The 22,847-nt window shown below is 54.6% G+C and overlaps 2 protein-coding genes across 7 annotated transcripts; both read right to left on the reverse strand.

The window, feature by feature from the left end:
* Window positions 1-308: 308 nt before the first annotated feature.
* On the reverse strand, window positions 309-7,289 carry asb6 (ankyrin repeat and SOCS box containing 6). The gene is made up of 7 exons (XM_088614814.1): window positions 7,184-7,289; window positions 3,454-3,630; window positions 2,848-3,029; window positions 2,534-2,640; window positions 1,865-1,973; window positions 1,564-1,650; window positions 309-1,439 (listed from the first exon to the last, which is right to left on the reverse strand). The coding sequence occupies exons 2-7, from the start codon at window positions 3,558-3,560 to the stop codon at window positions 682-684; spliced, it is 1,350 nt and encodes a 449-aa protein (XP_088470940.1). The 5' UTR covers window positions 3,561-3,630; window positions 7,184-7,289; the 3' UTR covers window positions 309-681.
* A 319-nt stretch (window positions 7,290-7,608) lies between these two features.
* Window positions 7,609-20,671, reverse strand: ndor1 (NADPH dependent diflavin oxidoreductase 1). Of its 6 annotated transcripts, none has more exons than XM_088614799.1 (17): window positions 20,427-20,671; window positions 20,137-20,326; window positions 18,290-18,367; window positions 15,715-15,850; window positions 15,156-15,233; window positions 14,652-14,749; window positions 14,012-14,110; window positions 13,829-13,930; window positions 13,506-13,715; window positions 13,133-13,254; window positions 11,559-11,776; window positions 11,361-11,468; window positions 10,629-10,743; window positions 10,119-10,265; window positions 9,891-10,009; window positions 8,884-8,978; window positions 7,609-8,199 (listed from the first exon to the last, which is right to left on the reverse strand). In XM_088614799.1, the coding sequence occupies exons 1-17, from the start codon at window positions 20,602-20,604 to the stop codon at window positions 8,055-8,057; spliced, it is 2,238 nt and encodes a 745-aa protein (XP_088470925.1). In that variant the 5' UTR covers window positions 20,605-20,671; the 3' UTR covers window positions 7,609-8,054. The 6 variants fall into 6 exon arrangements, with proteins under 6 accessions (XP_088470925.1, XP_088470931.1, XP_088470927.1 ...); XM_088614805.1 differs by having other exon boundaries at window positions 10,119-10,405; window positions 10,514-10,743; XM_088614801.1 differs by lacking the exon at window positions 18,290-18,367.
* Window positions 20,672-22,847: the final 2,176 nt, after the last annotated feature.

The following is a 22,847-nucleotide window of genomic DNA, read 5'->3' on the forward strand; positions in this document are numbered from 1 at the left end:
TGCATTTAAAAAGATAAAAGTTCAAAATATACTTCCTAGTCTCAGCAACCTGCCCTTTTTAATCCAGTCGTGCAGGGTTTCAGGGTGCACGCCTGTGGGCTGGGGCACCGTCTCCCGCGCTGGAGATAGTGCCCACATCCCAGGCACGACGAGACGCCCAACAGGCTTGTACCCACAAGCCCACAATTCTGAACTTACATACTCGCACACTTACCGGCCGTCTGCACACAGGCACACATTTCAGCCAGCCCTAAACAGAGACTGACAACAGTGCTGTCCGCGGTGGAAACAAGACAGGAGGCTCAGGCCAGAGTCACAGGCTCCCTGTTTATTCAACTCCCTGTGTGAGATAATGTGAAACTCGGGGGGGCCAGAGTAACCCTCCCCAACACCAGCAGTGTCCCCCTGTAAAACCAGGGCCCGATCCTGTCCTGTGCCTGCGAGCTTGCTGCTCCTGACGCCATGAGGAGAAACGACGAACCAGGACCCTCCTGCAGATCGGAGGTCCTCAGCTTCCCCCCCCCCTCGGCCGAGTGAAGACGCCTCCGACGGCGAGTCAGTGTAGCTACAGTACTCACGCTCACGGCCGGCCTCTCCCCGAGCGGTCAGCACTGCGGGGGAGAACGGTGAGGCCTGGGTCTTCAGTCCGTCCTGCAGGCTGACCCCCCCCCCTCCCGGCGGTCAGCGCAGGGTGAGGCAGGGCCTGAAGCTGTCCTGGCCGGGCCGGGGGGCGTACTTGCGCTCGGGCAGCAGGTACTCCTTCAGCCTGTCGGGCAGGGGCAGGGCCTGCACCTTGCGCTCCAGGGGCCAGGGCTGCAGGAGGCAGCGGATCCGAGCCCGGCAGAGCTGCTGCAGCGCGGCCGGCGCGGCGCGGCGCTCCCGCAGGCGGCGGTACAGGCCCAGCACCTCCTCGGCGCGGGGGACGTAGGAGGACACGCAGACCTCGAAGCCGGGGGGCAGCGCGGGGGCGGGGGAGGAGGCCGTGGCCAGCTCCAGCAGGTACTCGGCCTTGGCCAGCAGGGAGGAGGCCGCGTCCCGGTCGCTCTGCCGCAGCGCCTCACACAGCCGGTTGAAGGTCGGGCAGTAGCCCGTCCAGCAGGTGGCGCCGTGCCGGGAGCAGTGGAAGGCGGCGCCGCTCTGCAGCAGCAGCACGGCCAGCGGGTAGAGCAGATCGAAATGCTCCAGGCAGACCTGGGTCAGCGAGGGCTCGTAGGCCCAAACCTCCTCCTCTTCCTCCTCCCGGGCCCCCTCCTCCTCGCTGTGAGACAGGCAGCGGCTGGGGTCCGCCCCGTGGGCCAGCAGCAGGCGGGCCGCCTCCAGGCAGAAGTCCCCGATGGCGGCCGCGTCCTCCGCCGTCCCCTCCAGCGCCTCCGACACCAGGAACACCAGCTGCGACAGCACCGTCTCGCCCTCCTGCGTGGTGGCGCCCACGTCCGCGCCTGGGGAGATGGGGGAGAGAGAGAGAGAGAGAGAGCTCCGTCGCACAGCTCCTGGACAAAATCGAACGTCTTTCCTTCGGAAAAGCCCGCCGGCTGTGGGATCATGACCCCACCCTGTGCCTACCTCTCTCCAGCAGCAGCCGGATGCTGTCAGTGTTGCACACGGTGACGCCATCGCTGCTGGCCAGCGCGTGGATGAGGGCCGTCTTCCCTACGCAGGACAGGAGACGAGATTGGAAATCGCTTCAACAGTTATCCCAAGGAGAACAGATTTTTTTTCCCCCCTCCCCTCCTTATTCATCCCCGTCAGAGAGAGAGAGGCCAAAGCTAACAAGTTTAAAGGGTGGGGACCCCCGGGCACTGCCCGCTCCGGGCTCCCCGAAGCGGGCTGCGATCGCGGGCACGGGGCAGGACACGGGCCGTACCGTTCTTGTCCTTGGCGTTGACGTCGGCCCCCAGGTCCAGCAGGACGCGCAGGCAGGACAGCCGCTCCCCCTCCTCGCTGGCCAGGTCCAGCGGGCTGCTCTCGTGGATCTGAGCGGAGGGAGGGAGAGAGAGAGGGCAGCCGGGCCTCAGTTCAGAACCGCAGCTCCCCCGCCCAGGAGGCCCAGGGAGGTCGCCCAGGGGATAGCGCTGTGGACGCGATGACGCGGCTACTGCTGCCCTCCGATCCGGGCAGGGAGCAGGGAAAAAGGGGGTTTGTCCGGGTGGTATCTCGCTAATGCAATGGGGGTCTTGCACTCTGAGGCAGAAAAACGGAGCTCAGTGCAGGTTTATTTTGTGCGTCGCTCATAGGCTGCAGTCCAAACGAACCGCCCTGGACAGTGATGGCACACCCCCTCCCGTGTCTTACATACACTAAGGGCTCTTGTCATTCACAGCAGAAAGAAAACTGGGTCCAATAAGGAAGAAACGGCACAATCACAAGGGAGGAATGGGTAACTCGGGTCCATCTCCAGCAGGTGCTAAGTGGAATAAAGCTCATCTGACATCTTATCCCAGTTGGTACAATTAAGCAAGCGGGATGGGTGGCGGAATGAAAACCAGGAGACCCCCCGCGATCCTAGCCAGCGCCCCGCGTTCGGCTCCCTCACCCGGTCCCTCTTGTTGATGTCGGCTCCGTGCCCAGCCAGCAGCTCCACCATCCTGGGCTGGTTCCTCAACACCGCGATATGCAGAGGGTTGTAGTAATTGACAGGATCTGGAAAGAACAGAGCAGAACCGGCCCGGGTCAGCAAAGAGATAGAGAGCGGAGTCCCCAGGGATGATCTACAGGCCAATTCGGGTGGGGAGGGGACCGATGTGCTCCGATTTCCAGGAATGTGAGGGTCCCGGAAATGGCAGGTTTAACACTTTCCAATCTTCGCAAAATAAAAAGGGACCGGCCCACCACCCCACCCCCCCTCACCTTCGAAGTTGAGGTCAGCTCCGTACTGCAGGAGGATCTCGGCGGCGCTGACCAGCCCCGTCTCGGCCACCTTGAAGAGTGCGCAGCTGACCCCTTCCTTGAACACCGCCGACTGGGCCTCGCGCTCCAGCAGCGCCGTCAGGGCGTCTCGGGGGGGCGGGTCGTCCGCGGGGGCAGGGTCACTGGGGCGGAGAGCCGCCGACGTTACAACACAACGCAGACAGCCTCTCGGGGGCACGACAGGCTCAGGCCTTCATGCTCTCTATTAGAACCAGGAGCCAGGAAGGTCTGAACTCATTTATGAACCAATCTTTAACCAGTAACCGGCAGAGACAGACAGCAGGCACTGGGGCCGAACACCTCAGACTTGCAGTATTCTGCTCTCACCACGGTACCAATCCAGGTTCTGGACCGCCAGTGGATCTGTCTGGAGGATTTCATTCCAAGGTCATGACGGCCTCAATTCGCTCGTTAGTGGCTTAATTGGGCCAATTTAGTAACTTCTCTCCCAGTTCCTGGAGTGCCCGATGCTGTGAAGCCCCCCCAAGGATGAGAGCTGGAGAGCTGGAGGTTCCCCCCCCCCCCCACCTTGATCCACAGTCTCACCTGTCCCGAGATTCCCGGCCCTCCTCCAGCCTCAGCACGCGGAGGACTGAGTCCACCAGCGACTGGTATTCGTAGGTGATCCTGCGGAAACCATGGAGAAAGGGCATGGCTGCTCCCAGCTCCCAGCCTCACGGCTCTGCACCCGGAAGCAGGAAACGGGGAAGCAGGTCTGTCACCCTGGAAGGAAAAAGGAAGGTCAGAGGTCAGGGGTTGTAGCTGTAGAGCCTGAACCAAGCGTACAGATGGGACACAGACCACCTGGACAGACATCTAACTGCACTGTGCGATGAAGAATATCAGACACTGCTGGACACATTCCTAAACACTCCACATCAAACCAAAAGAATAGGCATTCACTTGGCCACACAAAAACAAAATCACCTATTTCACAAGTAAGCATCGAAATCAAAGCTAAAAACCACAAAAACCAACGCAAGAGAAAAATGGTTTGATCCTGAGCGCAAAAACAACAGAAAAGCACTACGAAAACTCAAAAGCACAGACAACCACACCGCACATCTGTGCCTCGGCTACTGTGAAATGGTAACACATTACAAACACGCTGGAAAAGAAAAGAAACATACAGAAACAACTCGCAGAAATTGAGGAGTTATTAAATCAGAACTGCTTCTGGGAGAAGTGGAACACTTTAAACAAATGGAAATCAGAAGAACCGGCCATCCAAAATGGAAAATGTTGGCAAACACGCTGTTCAACATCGAGATCAGTAAGTTAGCAGGAATGTTGGAGAAGTCTGCAGCACCTGGTCTCACACTACATCACACATAGATCAAGTTCCTGCTCTATGTAGATGACCTGGTCCTGGTGTCGCCCGAAGAACAGGGGCTACAGCAGAGCCTGGCACTGCTGGAGCAGGACTGTCAGACCTGGGCGCTGCCAGCCCATCTGGACCCAGAAAAGCAGAGCCTGGCACTGCTGGAGCAGGACTGTCAGACCTGAGCACTGCCAGCCCATCTGGACCTAGAACAGCAGGGCCTGGCACTGCTGGAACAGGACTGTCAGACCTGGGCGCTGCCAGCCCATCTGGATCCAAAACAACAGAGCCTGGCACTGCTGGAGCAGGACTGTCAGACCTGGGCACTGTCAGCCCATCTGGACCCAGACCAGTAGAGCCTGGCACTGCTGGAGCAGCACTGTCAGACCATCTGGAACCAGACCAGCAGAGCCTGGCACTGCTGGAGCAGGACTGTCAGACCTGGGTGCTGCCAGCCCATCTGGATCCAAAACAACAGAGCCTGGCACTGCTGGAGCAGGACTGTCAGACCTGGGCGCTGCCAGCCCATCTGGACCCAGACCAGCAGAGCCTGGCACTGCTGGAGCAGGACTGTCAGACCTGGGCACTGCCAGCCCCTGGACCCAGACCAGCAGAGCCTGGAACTGCTGGAGCAGGACTGTCAGACCTGGGCGCTGCCAGCCCATCTGGACCCAGATCAGCAGAGCCTGTCACTGCTGGAGCAGGACTGTCAGACCTGGGCACTGCCAGCCCATCTGGACCCAGATCAGTAGAGCCTGGCACTGCTGGAGCAGGACTGTCAGACCTGGGCACTGCCAGTCAATCTGGACAAGAGCAGAGTCATGGTTTTCCAGAAGAAAGCCAGATCTCAGGGAAACAGGTACCAGTTCACACTGAACAGCATGCACACAGTGAAGCACACATCCAGCTACACATACTGTACCGGCCTGACTATCAGCTCATCTGGGAATTTTGATCCGTCAGTGAAAGCACTGAAAGAGAAGGCACTCGGGGCTTTCTACGCAATAAAAAGGAAGCTTTTGAACATCAACCAACAAGAATCTGGTTCCAAATATTTGGTAGTGTAATCCATCCCATTGCCCTGTACAGCAGTGAAGTGTGTGGCCCAATCTCAGACCAGGATTACACTCAATGGCAAAAACACTCCATAGAAACTCTGCACATGCGATCCAAACTCCTACCACAACAAGACTCTGCTGAGCCCAAAACAGAGCCCCCAGAGCCAGCTGGTCCTGAGGCTCACTGACCTGAGCCACACCGACAGCAGCCAACCTCAGGACAGCACTGCTAGAGCACCACAGCTCAGACTCAAGCACATCACAGCACAGATCAAACAGCAATATCTAACACACTGGGTCACACACACACAAACACAACATAAACTGGAATTCTACAGAACCCTAAACGGACAATACACACTAGCCGAATATTTGACCAAGATAAGAAACAACAAAAAGAAACAGACCCTGACGAAGTACAGGCTCAGTGACCACAGCCTGGCCATAGAAACTGGACACAGGCAGACCTGGCTGTCCAGAGAGGACAGGCTCAGTGACCACAGCCTGGCCATAGAAACTGGACACAGGCTGACCTGGCTGTCCAGAGAGGACAGGCTCAGTGACCACAGCCTGGGCATAGAAACTGAACACAGGCAGACCTGACTGCCCAGAGAGGACAGGCTGTCCTCCCACTCCCAGCGGGGAGAAACAGAGACAGAGGTGCACTTCCTGCTGCACTGCGAGACAAATATTCTGGGATTAGACATTCTTCCCCAAATTTACAAATCTAACGCCAGAATTTCCACACCTACCAGAATCACAACAACTCCCAATCCTGCTGGGAGAAGGGGGAGGGAACTCAGTTGAACTGGCAGCCCAGTATGTGATCTCCTGTCCCAGCCTGGGGAACAGTGAGCCTGTTTCTCAATAATAATAATACAGTCTGTGATCTCCTGTCCCAGCCTGAGGAACAGACAGTGAGCCCGTCTCTCAATAATAATAATACAGTGTGTGATCTCCTGTCCCAGCCTGAGGAACAGACAGTGAGCCTGTCTCTCAATAATAATAATACAGTCTGTGATCTCCTGTCCCAGCCTGAGGAACAGACAGTGAGCCTGTCTCTCAACAATAATAATACAGTGTGTGATCTCCTGTCCCAGCCTGAGGAACAGACAGTGAGCCTGTCTCTCAATAATAATAATACAGTGTGTGATCTCCTGTCCCAGCCTGAGGAACAGACAGTGAGACTGTCTCTCAATAATAATAATACAGTGTGTGATCTCCTGTACCAGCCTGAGGAACAGACAGTGAGCCTGTCTCTCAATAATAATAATACAGTGTGTGATCTCCTGTACCAGCCTGGGGAACAGTGAGCCTGTCTCTCAATAATAATAATAATAATAAAATAATAATAATAATAATAATAATAATACAGTGTAACTCCGGATTGCGTGAATGAAGCCATACCTTCCGGACAATGTGCTAAAACAGTAACAGGCCCGCGTCTACCTGTGCGTAATGGTCTCTTTTTAAAAACACTGAAATTAACTACTGTTGATACCCCACGCCGTCATTCCTCACGAATCTCTCGGACCCGCACGGACACTAGCGGAGAACGAGCACCGGCCGCAAACACGCCGAATTCAAACCGCCGCCTGTCTTCGCTTTTATAAACCAGACACACACAAAAAGTCTAATTAAACGCATCATTGCAGCTGAGCGTTAACTCTTAAATATGGCAACTGAAACCTGTTTTAGAGGTGAAGGGGTTTCAAAAATACACAGGCGAGGATTACCAGAGGGGACCTCAGGTACTGAAGCGAGCCCGCTAGCTGCACATTCATATTTTATTAACTTATTATTCCAGCAAGTATTCACCAGCTTGGGTATTCAACAGTTATACTCATATTATGGATATTTTACTACGAATTTATTTACAAAACGTGCACAAACTCACCAACACAGGACCCGAAAACGCCACTAGCGGACTGGCGGAGGCATGCGAACACTGTAGCTGTCCGTGCTTGCCGACGGACCAATCAGAGGACGTCTCAGTTAATTGAATCTAAAACTCGGCTGCCTATTGGATAGGGTCCCGGAAGTATTTTTGTGCCGCTATCAAGTTTGTCCGCCCTGCAGACTCGCCTATTATAAAATTACGTGTGATTTGAAACGTAGATATACGTGTCTCGGAAGAGGCGTGTGCGCGATTTCTGCGCTATTATCTTACAAAATTCTCTCTTTAGATGTTTAACGCGATTGCGGGTGTCACGATTACCTGCTACAAAATGAGCCTGTTGCAAAACGGCTTTCGTTAACCAATAAACACCAGCGATTGCTCGCACGGTATGCATCAAACAACGTGAACCAGAAGCCAGTGAATTGCACAGTTAAACAGTTTATTTAAATTCAGTGTACAGACATCTGTCCACAACACCAGTAAAGCACATTGAGACAACATATGATTGGTCTGTCCTCCCCAGAGCCTTAAAAGCAATTCATAAGTAGACAAATAAAAAAAAACATTTAATAAAAGTTACATTAATATGATCACACGTATGCTGTATGTGCACTGTAATCGCACTCAGTTACAGGGATCCTTGCAGTCGTGCGTTTAGACCTCACACGTGTTTCCTTCGCGGCCGGCGGCTGTTCTGTGGCACAGCAGGCGACGGCTGCTGGAATAGGGGGTGCTTCTTCAATGCAGCCCCCACTCTCTGAGCAGGGGAACCCCTTCAGACGGAAGCACCTCCAGCACTGCGCCACCCGGCGGGCCGCCCTGCTGCTGCTCACCGCCCACGACGCGTGACCCTCCGCCCGGCACCGGGTCACGACCAGGTCTCGGTCTGAAAGCGGCCCGACCTCTCCAGCTGACACAGCAGCGCCTCGGCGTCCGGGTCCGAGAGACCCCCCTCCGCCTGGAACACGGCTTTCAGGGCATCGGCTACAGCCGCCGGCATCTGTTTGGCATTGCTGAGGCCGGAGGAGACCGGGGACACACAGAGGAGAGACCGCCAGAGCTGGCGATGAGCGATTTAGGAGCTGTACAGGACGGCGCTAGATCTCTGCTGAGGTATTAAAGGCATGCCATCGTTGCACTGAGCTCTTTAATAATAATAATAAGAAGAAGAAATCTATAATTTATATAGAGCACCTTTAGCAAGGATGCTATATGTAAGGATCAGCATTTTTAAAAATACAATAAAAAATAAAACCAGACCATGCAGGACACACTGTAAGACAAGCAGACAAAGCCCCCCCGCAAAAAAGCGGAGTTTTAGGTTCAGATTAAAGAAAACAGTCCAAGAACCTGCCTCTCGAAGAGACGCAGGGAGGGCGCCCCAACACCGGGGGTATTTACTGCTGGGCACGGCGTGCAAACAACACAGCGTATGGAAGGGAGGGTGAGAGAGAGCTGGGAAACACCAGATTATTCAGAGCCTTGCAGGTCAGTGTTCTGAGTGGCATTTTATTTCTGTTCATGTTTTTTTTTTGTGTGTTTGTAACGCACCCCAAATCAGATCTTAGGGAATGTAATATATTTTCCTAATGTCATTTGAAATGGCTGTAAATTGTATTCTGAACAATGCGGTCAAGCATAGTGAAAGTATACTTGGCCGTCTCAGAATATTTCAGGATTGTTCGTGGCGGACTCACCCGGCGATGTAGAAGTGGGCGGCCCGGTTGGCGATGAGGTCCCAGAGGAGCCCGGCCTGCTGGCGCACGAGATGCTGCACGTACACCTTCTCCTCCTGCAGGCACAGCCAGAGGTGAGCCCTGCTGCCCCCCCCCTCACTGCACTGAGGGCAGGCCCGTCCAGAGCGGCGTCACACCAGACTACACTGCAAGGCCATGCTCTCTACGGCACTAGGCTGCGTTATAGTGAACCTGACACTAACGCACTTTGCTGTTCTCTGCTTTTCAGCCCGTAATACACTGCACTGCTTACCTTGTTTTATTGCACTGTAATATACCGCACTATACTCAAGTACTGCTTACAGTATTGTTCTGCATTGTCCTCTGCACTCTGCCATTCTAGGACTTCATCATGAAAACATAAGAACAGTTACTAACTAGAGAAAGAGCTTCAGTATATCCTGCTCATTGGTTGTCAGTAGCTTACTGGACGGCACCACTCAGTACTGTACAGACTGATCATGAGAGGCAGGTACAGTCTACCGCAAGACTGAAGCAACAAAGCAATCTGGAGAGTGTGAGTGTGGGGGGGAAGGAGGAAGACATTGGTAACACTGATCTAGTAGCCTGGTGTGGTCAGGTCAGCACTGGAATTTGAGATCACTGAGAAGCAGGTGGTGTTGGTGGACCAGCAGGTGGTGATCTTGTCTCTGGGCCAGAATTTCTAAACCGGCGCCCCAGTATGGTCACTGTGGACACAGCGCTGTAGGAGGTGGTGCCACCCCTTTGGGTAAGAAGTTACACCAAGTCCTGGACAATCAGTCACTGGAGAGTCAGAATAGTAGTGGTGTACACCAATGTCCTAGCTCAATTCTACTCGGGGCTTAAACAACCTGCCTACTCTAAAATCCCCTCTGAACTCAACCACTGGAGACGTTTCTCTCTTCTCCCCCTGACCTGCTGCACAGGTGGGGCTGCTCTGGTAGACGATCTGCTCTGTATGGGAAAGAGCCGTGTAAACGGCCTACCTGGTCCCGAGAGAAAGCCGTGAAGAGCGTCAGACGCCCGGCCTTCTGCATCTCCTCCCACTCGGAGTGGCAGTAGAAATCCCGGGACTCCGAGCGACAGCCAAAAAACAGAACGTTCCCTGAGGGGGAGGAAGAAAAATGAGGAGATACAGTGGGAATTCCGGAACGAATCCAGAACGGAAAGCTACAGGGAGAAAGGAGGAGAGCCGAAGGGGAGGCAGGACCGACCTGTCCTGTCCAGGGCCATCCTCTCCTGCAGGGCGGCTCGGAAGGGGGCCACCCCGGTGCCGGGCCCTACCATTATCACAGGGGTGTCGGCATCACTGGGGAACCTCAGGCCTCCTTTCTTCACCCACAGGGGGACGCGCACCTCCCCTGCAAGATGGGACATTCCGCAGTCAGATAAGAGCGACACGAGGCCACAGGAAGGGAATGCTGGGAAATCCCAGAATCCCACAGACAGACAATCTGCGGCTGGACTGCGTTCTCCGTCAGAAATGCGACACCAGCCCGGGGGGGGGAGGGGTCTCAAAGTCAGTTTGCGGAAGGCCTGTACGGTCTTTTACTACTCGTTTCGTTCCAAACCCTCGACCGCTTCACCTCCTGAAGTCTCAAGTCTTTAGTCTTCTTCTAAAACAGTCAGGATTCTAGCACATCCCCAGTCCACGACACGCTGCTCGGCGGTCACGCGACAGATCTGCACCGCGTCGCGTCGCAAGGCTTCAGGCTTCACTTTACTCTGTGTGGGGTCCAGGGAGGCCAGCCAGGACGAACAGAGGCCCCTGCGTGGCTTGTGGAGCTTGGTCCTGTACTGCACCACCGCCACCAGCACCTGGATCCGGTCGGGGTGAGCCTGCGGGAGAACAGGAGAGCCAGGAGTGCCGGGAAGATCTGCCCCGCCTCCCGTGTGCCCTGTCTTGACCTTGATCCCTTGAGAGGTTTCAATAGCATCAACTCATCAACATCCACCAACCCTCTATCCTCTTTGGCCAGGTTTGATATGGCTCTGCATTCAACCGGCGCTTCACCGACCTCAATGTCGCGTCATTACTTAACTGACATTTCATTAAATTTGAGCCTGCGGCCGACCACCACTTGAGCAGCGGAGCAGTGGCTCTGTGGCTCAGGATCTGCCCTTGTTGCTGGGAGGTTGCCGGTTCAAATCCCGCAGCCGGCAGAGGAATCCTACTCCGTTGGGCCCCTGAGCAAGGCCCTTAACCCCAGCTGCTCCAGGGGCGCTGTACGATGGCTGACCCTTCACTCTGACCCCCAGCTTCTCTCCCTGTCTGTGTGTCTCATGGAGAGCAAGCTGGGGTCTGCGAAAAGACAAATTCCTAATGCAAAAACTTCTGTAGGGCTGATAAAGTGATCTCTCTCTCATCTCAAATGAGCACAGAAATGACTTTATAAAAAGCAGGGAGGTATTTTTTGGAACTGCAGGCGAATGGGATGGGCGGCGCAGACCCTTACCAGCAGGGAGGAGGCGATGGAGAAGGAGCGGGGCTTGATTTCGGGGAAAAGGTCCAGCAGGTAGTCCACGGTGAGCGCTGCTGTGGTGTGAGGGAAATCGGCCAAGACCTGCAGGGGGGGACGAGAGAACAGCGCCCCCTTGAGGACCGGAGGACCGCGGCGGGCAGGGGCTCAGCCGGGTGCAGCGCCCTCGCTCACCTCGATGGCGGTGCGCCGGGGCCGGTGGCAGTAGGCGTGCAGCTCCTCTTGGCCCTGCGCCGTGCCGAACTCCACCAGCTTCTCCCTCTCCAGCTGGTCGGTGGCGAAGCCCGCCAGCAGCTCGAAAAAGGAGCGCCGCGGCACGCTGGCGATGTCCAGGAAGTTCTCCAGGAGGTCCCGGAGCGTGCAGGGCTGGGGCAGGCGAGTGGGCACAGTGGCTGAGGGCACAGGGCACAACTTTAAACACAAAACTGTCCCGAACTGTTGACTCCTCCCCTCGTGTGCACCCTGAAGCCCGTAGCGCCTATTCGCCCGTGGAAGACCAAGTAAGAAGGGTGAAGACTGTGACTATGCCCGGAAAAGGTTTCCAGCTCGTATCCAAGACAGCTGTCTTTCTGCAACTGAAGTCTGTGATTTTTCACACCTGTGTGTTCAACCAGATAGAAATAAAACGGATCGCAGGATGCCAAATGGCATCTTCCTGTCCCGTTTACGTTTATGTCTGAAAGATTTCTGAAAGCGTCCCTCTCTCCCATTTGTCCCTTTGATATGTTAAAGTCTCACCTACTTTTAATGTATAAAAAGGAAAGTGTAAGTTCAGTCAAGCGTGCATATGTTACTGAGCGCTAGGGGAAACCCTTGCTCTGTGATACGCTCCCCTTCAGCTGATTAAAGATGAATTAAAGATCTCTGTTTGATCATCTTGATCACACCTTAAGCACACAAACCCGCTGCCACACACTGGTGTCTGCTCATTTGGTTGTCAGTAGCTTACTGGACGGCACCACTCTGTACTGCACAGACTGATCATGAGAGGCAGGTACAGTCTACCGCAACTCTGAAGCAATCAGAGCAATCTGGAGAGTGTCAGTGCGGGGACACACTTCGGCAGCACTGATCTTGTAGCCTGGTCTGGTCAGACCTCAGGAGCAGCACTGCTCATTAGGGACCAATGAGAACTAGGTGGCTGCCGTCTGTGGTGGTGGTGGACCAGCAGGTGGTGCTCTTCTCTCTGGGCCAGAATTTCTAAACCGGCGCCCCACTGCGGACATAGCGATGTAGGAGGTGGTGCCACCCCTTTGGGTAAGAAGTTACACCAAGTCCTGGACAGTCAGTTACTGAAGAGTCAGAATAGTACTGGCGTACGCCAATGTCCTGGCTCAATTATACTCGGGGCTTAAACAATCTGCTTCTCTAAAATCCCCTCTGAAGTCAGTGATAGAAGGAGTTTCAAAGTCCATTCCGAACCAGTCCATTTGTTGAAGGCCTGACGCAGTGTTATTCCTGTGTTGTTTTCCCAGTGCTGCTGTCACAGATAATTGCCGGAGAATGAGTTTATAGCAGGTGTGTCACCTGGGAGCTGAAGCAGAGGTAAGAGGGAAAAGACGCCCTGCCCCCCCGACAGGAAGCAGCCGTGAGCCAGCAGGAAGGAGGCAGGGGGTCCTTCCCTGCACAGGTTCTCGAAACTCAAAGAACACCTGAAGGAACAGACCGGTTCTTGAGCGAGCCCTGGGACCCGACCACCCGTCCAGCCTGCGGGAGTCCTCGCCCGGGTAACCGCCAACGCCCCTTACCGCCGTCCGTGGGCGCCAGCACGAAGCGGCGCGCGGGATCCAGCCTCAGCAGCCGGCACAGCTCCGCCACGTCTTCGGGGGCGTTCCTGGGGCAGACCATCACCACGTCGCCCGCCGTGAACCTGGGCACAAGACACAGCCCTTTCAGGGGCCACTGCAAAGCCAGGGACCGGATTCTCCCAGCAATGCATGAACCCTTCAAAGTGGGATGCATCCCAGGATACATACGGGATACAGGACACATGATGTTGATTCCGAAAATAGGGGACATCCCTGTAACTAGAAGTGGCAAGACCTGAGAGGGGACTGTATGAAGGGTAGGGCCACGATTTAAGACACCCCCCACTCTGCACACGTACATATTTGTACTCACTCCATATTTGAGCCGGCGATGTCAAACTCTATGAGACGCACGTCCTGGAAGTGGGAGGCGTGGGTTACTCTCTCGTTGGAGATCACCCGTGCCTGGAACGGGTGGGACTGGGAGGGCGTGGTCTGAGGAGGGCTCTGCGGGTCACCTGGCCTGACCGGCGGGTCCTCGGCGACATCATCCAGGAAGTGGACGAGGTACCGCGGGGGCAGCCTGCCGGGGGCCCACAGGAGAGAACGGGTGAGCGAACCCGGAGCACAGCCCAGTGTTTGCAAGTCCGCCTCCTTCGATAACGACCAGTGGCCAGGAAGGGCTCGGAGACTCACAGGTGGTCGTCGCTGAGCACGCTTACTCCAGCAGGGAGAGGGTAGATAGCCTGGGCCCTGTCCCAGAATGCACTGAGCCAAGGGTCGATCACCGCATCTGGCCTAGGGAACACAGACACGGTCAAGAGAGGGTGTACGGGTGTACCCCCACACCGCGTACCCCCAGACCCATCCTGTCCTCACCCCAAGTCATGCTGGTCATCTGCCAGCCCCACAGGCAGCAGGGCACTGGCGCCAAGCTGGAGCAGCCTCTTGTACAGCTTCTTGGCCACGAAATTAAACCTGTAAAAGAGAATTAAAGATGGGATCTAAAAATCACTTGACTTGCCACATCTCTACTTTCCTTTTTCTACTACTGTTTTAAAATTATTGTCTGTTTAGGTGCCTTGATGACTGTTCACACTTGTTCACTATCGTATACGGCACCACGCAATATTCGTGTTTCCTGAAAAACCCATAAACAAATTGAACATAAAACCGCTTGACGGTGAGGCACCATCTCTCGCCACAGGGTGTGCAGAACGGACCCCTCAGGAAAACCCAGTCTGCTGCTGCTGATGAGTCCCGAGCCGCCATTCGACACAGAGTCTCCCTATTGCGTAGAAAAGCACCTCCCAAACACAATTCTGTGGTTAAGAGCCTGGATGTGCAAAACCCTTGTGTGCGTAACGGGATATATCGCTCGTATCCGGATGCAACACTGAAGCTTTTCATCCCTGAGACAAAGGGCTCTTCTATGGCCACAGGGCAACAGCGCGTGTTCCTGTCCTTGCTGGAAATGTGCTTCTGCGTGCTCTCAGGCGATTCTTTTGCACGTCCTCACCTGGGATAGGAGGAGTCTCCAAGGCCCAGCACCGCGCAGTCCAGGCGGCACAGCGACCCCACCGGCAGGGACTTCCGGAACAGGAAGCGCCAGAAGTTCTACAGGGGGGGAGAAAAAACGCGGGAGGTCGGGAACAGGGCTGGGAAAAGGAGGAGAAACGTATACGTACAGCCGGTTTCACTCGTGTGCGATAGACCACACTAGACGATCAGAATGAAAGGGAGACAAAGAGAAGGCGGAATACAGAGGTTGGACTCGATAATCAGAGGGTCACGGCTTTCAGACCTGACTGTACGGGGCTCGCTTTCACCCAGTCGGTCAACAAGTACCAGCATTTGTTAAGCTGCTGTATATAAGAGACCGGGGTCCAGGGTGTGGGACATGTAAGATCAGATCACTTTATTGGCCCTATACAATTTCTTGCATTAGGAATCTGTCTTTTCACAGACCCCAGCTTGCTCTCCATGAGACACACAGGCCGGGGGGGGGGTGGTCATCCCATACCTTCATGTTGTCTGGGGGATCCCCCTGCCCAGTGGTGGAGCACACGAAGACCACCAGAGGTTCGTTGATCAGGTGGGCCTGCGAACGAGATGCCTGCCTGTGAGACCAGCACGTTGAACGCCATGTTGCGGCTCGTCTCCGGCACGCGCCCGTGAAATCCCGCTTGCGGCGGGCCGGAAGACAGCACCTGGAATGAAGTTATTTTTCCCCAACCATCTGTTTTCTAACCTCTTCGTCCAGTTCAGGGTCCCGGGGGAGCTGGAGCCTATCCCAGCAAGCAGCGGGTGCAGGGCAGGCTACACCCTGGACGGGAAGCCAGTTCATCGCAGGGCAGACACAGGACACACACACACTCTCAATAGGGGCTAATTCTCCCAGAAGCCCATTAGTATGTCTTTGGACCGCGGAAGGAAACCCACAGGAAGAACTGTTAAATTCTCACACTGCTTACTGAACACTTGCATAATGAAAAATAACCCCCCCCCCCCATCCCACACCCACTGCTTTCAAAGCTTAGATAACACCCCAGCCGCGCACGGTCACACCCCTGTTCACTCACCACATTGTAGCTGTCCAATGCCTCCACCCTGACTTGGACCCGCCTCCTCTGAGCCTGTCGTCCAATCCGCTCTGCCGTGTCTTGGGCTGTGCCAGTCTGGCTGCCGTACAGGACCAATAGGCTTGGGGCCGGCATGCTGGGGAGATACCACAAGGAGAGTCAGAGAGGGGGAGGCTGCGGCGATATGACGGCTCTGAAAACCCTCATCGATACTCTTACAAACTAAATGGTGCATTATTCCTTATTCCTGCATGCAGTATTTAAGGGAAAGCACCATCTGGCAGCGCTTTGGAAGGCCACTGCAACCCCAGGAGAACAATCTCGACCTACAATCATAAGGAAATCCCCACTTAAAACACTAGTTTCCTAGAGTTTAAGAACAGGGTACAAATCGACCAGCTCTTTTAAGTTTCTAGCACGTAGAATTGTTTTTTTTTTCTATTATTATTATAATTTTCTTGCACAAGGGGCTGAAACACGTCCCACGCAAAAGAGAACCGAAACCCGGGGTTTCGGAGCAGAAAGTGCAGCAAAAGCAAAAATCTGCAGTTGAATCAATAACTTTTAAAGACCGACCGGACCCCTCTCTAATGTTCATATGGGTGGTATCGATAGCTGCCAATACTACAGACATTTTAATAATGACAAGGAAAGGGCACCCAACTCAGGGTCAGAAAGGACATCAGTGGCGGTCCGTCTCTTCATTCATAACTAAGCGCTACCTTACCACACCAGTGTGATTATCTGACCGGCAGAATACAAGCAGAACGAAAACAGACCTCAAAGGTTTTCACTACAAAGCACTCTTCATCATTCTGAGTGAACCACCCCTACTGCATCTACTACACAGTACTACAGCCGCAACAGAAATAGGCTTTAGGCACAGTACACAGGACCTGGGAATTACGTGTAAAGAGCAAATGTCATTTAAAGTCAAGTAACCAGACCTATGCAAAAAATGTTAATTGCTAAAGATCGACAATGTCCCATATTTTTGCGCGCTGCTAATTTCATATATACAGTACCATAGAGTAAAACACAATATCATACCATTAATGTTTAATGTGTGTTTAGCATTCCATTAGCATTAACTGGAAGATATCCCCCCCCCAGTACGGGGAAAAAAAACATGTCAAACAAATCATGACCATCGAAACTCCGTAATAATGTTATATTCTTATGAGCTGCAGTGAAACCATAGAAACCTGTTTACCTGTCGTGCATAACCCTTCAGTCGGACACCACCTGGCTCACTGACCCCCACAGCGCAGGCGCACTATTCAAAGACCCAATAAGGGGGAAATGCGCATGCTCACACCTGGAGGACTCCGTCACCATAGACATACCATAAGTTAGAGTTCCCACCGATTTACTTATGTAGATTCGACCACCATCATAAGTGGGGATAAATTAAAGGAAATATAGTGAAGGTAGTATAATTAGTGTGATGAAAAAAGTTCCAAATCCTATGATACAATTCGGCAAAAATAAACTTATTTTTAGCTATCAACACGATTCATTTTTAAGATTTTTAAAACCTAAGGGGTCAAACAACAACAAAAAAAGGTTACACCTCGTTGGGTGTGTCAAGAAAAGAAGGGAGTGGTCTCCTTTATCGATGCAAAGCTAACAGTGCCCTCACAGGGATTCAGCAATTCTATTTCCCTACGTTTCCGCGCGGAAAAGGACCCTGCTGCAATTCAAACTCGCCCCACACTACAACTACAAGTTCCAGAATGCACCGCTTCCCCAGCAGGGATTCCCGACTCTGTTTCCGGCTTTGTTTGCCTCGCTCGCTCACCAGGGCTTCGTCAGCTGACGAGAAGCCCCGCTTGCGCCCCAGGCTGTCTGCACCCGAGTTCGCAGCAGCAGCAGCAGCAGGAGGAGGAGAGAAGGCAAACAGCCCACAATGAAATTAGCTAAACGTTCTGGGCACGTCTGCGGCTGGTGAATGGTAATCTGTCGCCCGGCGGTGATAATGCTCCAGCCTGTCTCCTCGTAGTTGACACCTGGAGAAGCACTCCGAGCTCTTCTTCAATGCTCTGATGTTGTTGTTGTTGTAGTTGTCGCCGCCGCACACGGCGTGCTTGCTTGGCACGCCACGGGAAAACGACGTTGGCTAGCTCCGTCGACCCTTAATGGTAGTAAGCACGGCACGGTTTTGGCACGGCACGACGCGCATCTGCGCCGGTCGCCGGGACAGTCTTGGGCTACCGCAAAGCCCAGGAGCTCGGGTCGCCGCGTTTCTGCCAAACCCGTTGCCGGGAAGGCGTGTTGGGAGGCCCCGGTTCATTCGTTGTCTGTATTTTGTTTTTTGTATCGAAGGCGTCCCGAAGGATGGAGCAGTCCGAGGAACAGGAGGCGCTGCTGGGGGCCGGGCGCGGAGGCGTGAACTCGCCGCCTCTGTCCGAGGCGGACAGCACCCGGGAGGGCTACCTCGAGTAAGTACGAGCATCTGGGGGGGGGGGTTGCCGCCTTTATTACAGTTCAAAATGAAAATGCCCCGGCGTTAAGGGTGGCCGGCGTTTGCTCAGCTTGGCCCTTGGGTGAGATAGTCCGGTATAGCGGTTTATACCTCGGGGGGTGAATTCTCGTCGACAGTGAGGCGAGAGGATCGAAACCCTGACTTGCCAGTTCTGCTTTATGGGGCGAGCTGTAAAATACAGAAGTGAAGAGGTGATCATCGGCCATCGGCGCTGTTGTGGGTGCCGATAAAGCGAAAACACGATGTCGATCCAACCCCGGCCGGTGCGCGGTCCTGTCGAAAGACGCTCCCCTTGTCAGGTGGGCGCTTGGCGTCACCCCTGTCGATGGTAATTTAGAGCTCAAGTATGTAGCTTGAACTAAAACCTGACGGTATTTAGGTCAGTGGCAGCCCCCCCCGCAGAGAAATGCTGTAGTCATGTGATTCACATGTGATAGTTCACCTACACTGTCCCACAAAGACGCTTTGACCATTAGGGGTCGTGTTTGAGGTCCTGGAGTAGGCTGCACCAAAAATCTTTGTCAGGGAAAAACGTGGGGGGGAAGCCAAGCTTATTCAGGTCTTTTTTCATATTTCTTTTTCCCCTTCTCCCCCCTCCCTTAATGAGCAATTGATTGATCCGGGTCTTGTTTTAATTTCTTTAAAATAAATTATCCTTACTTGGCATCCAGACCAAACAGATGACTTGGGAAAACAAAACAAAAAAAGCAGTATTACAGCATCTGGGGTGTGCACGTACAATGTGTTACTCTCGTCAATCATTAATAACTTCCCTGACTCATTTAACTGCATAAAGAGGCATTCAGAACCTTTGCCTGTGTTTCCCTTGAAGTTCAGGAAAACAGTTGATTGTCCTTTGTCTGCTGCTGTGCGCTGTAGCGTTCTCCTTTCCCGCTAACGGCCGCTAACGTAGCGGGGCTTGTGTAACCGGTGAGACAGGATGCCGTCTCAGACGTGCGTGAGCCACGCTCGTCACCTCCCGCGCTGCAATAGCGAAGGCGCCGTCAGGACATACAGCGCAGTTAAAACGGTAGAACCTGGATCGACAAGCGTATTGTTAAAACTCTACATAACCCGGCAGTTTCGAATGTTGTGCGTTGATAGGATTTTGATCACCGCAGTCCAGAAAAGGCAGCGCTGCTCTGGAAGCGGTCCGGAGCAGAGCAACCAGGTCTTTGGTTTGAAAGAATGACCTACACTGACCCCAGTGTCCTGGCCAAATTTCCCCCTGGCCTTTACCAGTCACGGCCTCCTAGTAATCTCCATCTCTGAACTGGCTCCATCGCTCTGCTCTACTCCCCCACTGAGAGCGGGTGTTTGGGGAGCGGACTGGCGCATCATCCAGGTGGGGCTGCACACTGGTGGCGGTAGTGGTATCCCCATGACCTGTAAAGCGCTTTGAGTGGAGAGTCCAGAAAAGCGCTATCTAAGTGTAAGCAGTTATATTTTATTAATGGCCCCCCCTCCCCACCGCCAGGCCCCGTGACTGATCCAACCCCCCCCTCTGTGGAGAAAACCTGCGTGTTCAAATCCTGCTGTGCCCCCCTGAGCCGATGCTGTGTTTTCCAGTCAGGTCCAGAATGGGAACCTGTTCCTGGCCACCTTCGCCGCCGTGCTCGGGCCCCTCAGTTTCGGGTTCGTGCTGGGCTACAGCTCCCCCGCCATCCCCAGCCTCAAGAGGGCCGGGGACCCCCGCCTGCAGCTGGACGACGAGGAGGCGTCCTGGTTCGGGGTAGGGCTTTCTTTTTCTGGGTGCGCTCGATTTAAGGGGCAGGGGATCGAAAATTGATCTGTAATAAGGCCGATCAGTGCGTCTCCCTTGCACAGGACAGAGAAGCGTTTGCAAAGCGTCCTCGAGCTTTGGAAAGGTGCTTTATAAGTTAAAAATTATTATTATTATTATTATTATTATTATTATTATTATTATTGAGTCTAACCTTCCGAAAGCAGACGCGTCCCCAGGCGCTGAGCTGTGTTTGCCGAAGGCAGTGCTGGGAAAACACCAGCTCTTCCTGGGATTCCTGGGCGGGTGGCGGATTTGAAAGTGGGGTGCGTCGGGGCAGAGTTTTTTCTGGGTTCTGGGTAACACTGGAGTACAGAGTGACGGACGACTCGTTTTCTTTAACCCTGAAAAAAACACCGCCAGTTTTTTACACCAAGACGAAAATTCAGGCCGGAAAGGGTTAAAAACTCCTGCCGCCTGGACCTTCGACCTCTGACCTCTGACCCCCGCGCCTGTCTGTGTCTCCCCGTGTGCGTCCCCAGTCCGTGGTCACTCTAGGGGCGGCGGCGGGGGGGGTGCTGGGCGGCTGGGTGGTGGAGAGGATCGGGAGGAAGCTGAGCCTCATGGTCTGCGCCGTCCCCTTCATCCTCGGCTTCAACATCATCATCTCCGCGCAGAACATCTGGATGCTGTACCTCGGACGGGTCCTGACCGGACTGGCCAGCGGGGTGACGTCCTTAGCAGTGCCTGTATGTAAAGCAGCAGCAGGGATAATGATAGTAAATGCAGTGACGCAGAACATATTAGCAGTCTTAATGAGGCCAATGACTTATGTCTTGTCTGATATGAAAAACCACTTTGTTCTCGTATGTAAATTCCTTATTAATGCATATTAATAAGGGGGTCAGTTGTTCGTTTGTAGTGCCTCTGCAGAGATAACATTATAGTAATAAAAGGGGTCTGTTTAATAGTTTTGCCAGAAGGGAGGGGGGGGGGGGGCTGCTCTTTTTCCCTCCAAAGAGGTCTAGTTTGGTTACAGGAGAGTTGAACGCGTCCGAGTGCGGGGAAAAACGGCTCCGTTGGAAACAGTTGCCGGGGGAGGCCAGCGGACAAACCCGAGCAGCGGGTTTCCCAGCATCCCTGGGCCTTGCCGCGGTTACTGGGCGGGCGGCATGAAAGTTGAATTAAATATCGGGTGAAGTGTCGTTCTCCGCCCCGCGGGCTCCTAGCGCTCTGCACAGAGGCCCAGGGTATGGCCTGGGGGTGGGGGTGGGGGGGTTTGTCAGCTCAACGGGAAGTTTCGAAACCTTTAACGACGCTTGAATTCTGAGTGCTGGCGCTACGTCTGCTTCACTGATCGCGCGGTCTGCCCCCCCAGCTGTACATCGCAGAGACGGCTCACGCCCGGGTGCGGGGCATGCTGGGATCCTGCGTCCAGCTCATGGTGGTGACGGGCATCATGGGAGCGTACATCGCAGGTAAACCGTTCGGATTGTCCGTTTTCTTTGTTCCCCCCCGTGGTGTGCTTCCTGTCCTCCTTTCCGCTCTCTGTGCCTTGCGACTGGGGTACGAACCGTGTTCTCACAAGACTCTTGAGTCTCAGACTCCTTGTTCGCACCGTGCCATCCCGGAGTTTGGTTTTCACCTCGCGGCTGAACGGAGAGACGGGATCACTCTGTGCTGTTGGTGGGGTTTACCTGGCTGTCGTTGCCCCCCCCCTCTGGTCCCGATCCGATCCACGAGGCGGGGAGTGGCGCGGTAACGAGCGACCCGGTTGCGTCTCTCCCCGCCCAGGTCTGGTGCTGGAGTGGCGCTGGCTGGCGGTGGCGTGCTCGGTGCCGCCGGCGCTGATGCTGGTGCTCATGTGCTTCATGCCCGAGACGCCGCGCTTCCTGCTGGCCCGGGGGAGGGAGTACGAGGCGCTGGCGGCCCTGCGCTTCCTGAGGGGGCCGGCTGTGCCGCACGAGTGGGAGTGCGTGCAGATCGAGGCCGCAGCGAGGGAACAGGTGAGTCGGGGGGGGGGGGGGCACCTTGCCAAGACTTTAAAGATGAAGTTATGATATTATTATCATTATTAATCCCTCACACTTGCAGTATATGGCACTTTTCTGGACACTCCACTCAAAGCGATTTACAGGTCATGGGGAATCCCACTGCCGCCACCAGTGTGCAGCCCCACCTGGATGAGGCGCCAGTACGCTCCCCACACACCAGCTCTCAGTGGGGATGTGAGCAGAGTGATGGAGCCAGTTCAGAGACGGGGATTATGAGGAGACCATGATTGGTAAAGGCCAGGGGGAAATATGGCCAGGACACCCCTACTCTTTTTGAGACACGCCCTGGGATTTCTAATAACCATAGAGAGTCAAAACCTCAGTTTTACATCTCATCCGAAGGACAAGTATAGTGTCCCCGTCACTGTACTGGGGCATTAGGACCCCCTGCTGGCCCCTCTTACACCTGTTCAGCCTGTTTGCATGGCGTCTGTCTGGGCCCCATTTGCTGTTTTAACGCGTTTCCCTCCCTCCCACCCACTCGGGTGTCGCAGGGCGACAGCCTCAAGCTGGGAGACCTGAGGAGCCCTGCCATCTACAAGCCCCTGCTCATCGGGGTCCTGCTGATGCTGTTCCAGCAGCTCACGGGGATCAACGCCATCATGTTCTACGCCGAGACCATTTTCGAAGAAGCAAACGTCCAGGTAGCTGCCCCTCGCCCTCCCCCCCCTTGCCGTCACGCCACAGACACAGTCTGGGCTCCTCGTGTCGCCCTCGCCCCTCCACCCCAACCCGCCGGTTCGTCCCGCAACACCTGGGGCGCGAACCCGGGTCTCCCGGCGTGACGCCACAGGGAACCAGCCGAGTGAGCTAAAGGAGACCCCCCCCCAGCCCAGGTGGCTGAGGTCCCTGCGACGCACGAGGAGGGAGA

Source organism: Lepisosteus platostomus, chromosome 21 (genome assembly GCF_059453375.1).
Source record: "Lepisosteus platostomus isolate fLepPlt1 chromosome 21, fLepPlt1.hap1, whole genome shotgun sequence".
Taxonomy (NCBI): Eukaryota; Metazoa; Chordata; class Actinopteri; order Semionotiformes; family Lepisosteidae; genus Lepisosteus; species Lepisosteus platostomus.

Excerpts from the sequence above, each read along its gene's own strand:
- asb6 (XM_088614814.1), bottom strand. The coding sequence starts at position 3,560 with ATGCCCTTTCTCCATGGTTTCCGCAGGATCACCTACGAATACCAGTCG. Across the intron at positions 3,030-3,453 it reads GGCCGGGAATCTCGGGACAG|TGACCCTGCCCCCGCGGACG; the intron begins GTGAGACTGTGG and ends TCTCCGCCCCAG. Across the intron at positions 1,440-1,563 it reads CCGGCTGCTGCTGGAGAGAG|GCGCGGACGTGGGCGCCACC; the intron begins GTAGGCACAGGG and ends CCATCTCCCCAG.
- ndor1 (XM_088614805.1), bottom strand. The coding sequence starts at position 20,604 with ATGTTCTGCGCGGAGATGATGATGTTGAAGCCGAGGATGAAGGGGACG. Across the intron at positions 20,327-20,426 it reads AGACACAGACAGGCGCGGGG|GGTTAAAGAAAACGAGTCGT; the intron begins GTCAGAGGTCAG and ends TGTTTTTTTCAG. Across the intron at positions 11,469-11,558 it reads CCCGGCGCACCGCCATCGAG|GTCTTGGCCGATTTCCCTCA; the intron begins GTGAGCGAGGGC and ends CCCCCCCTGCAG.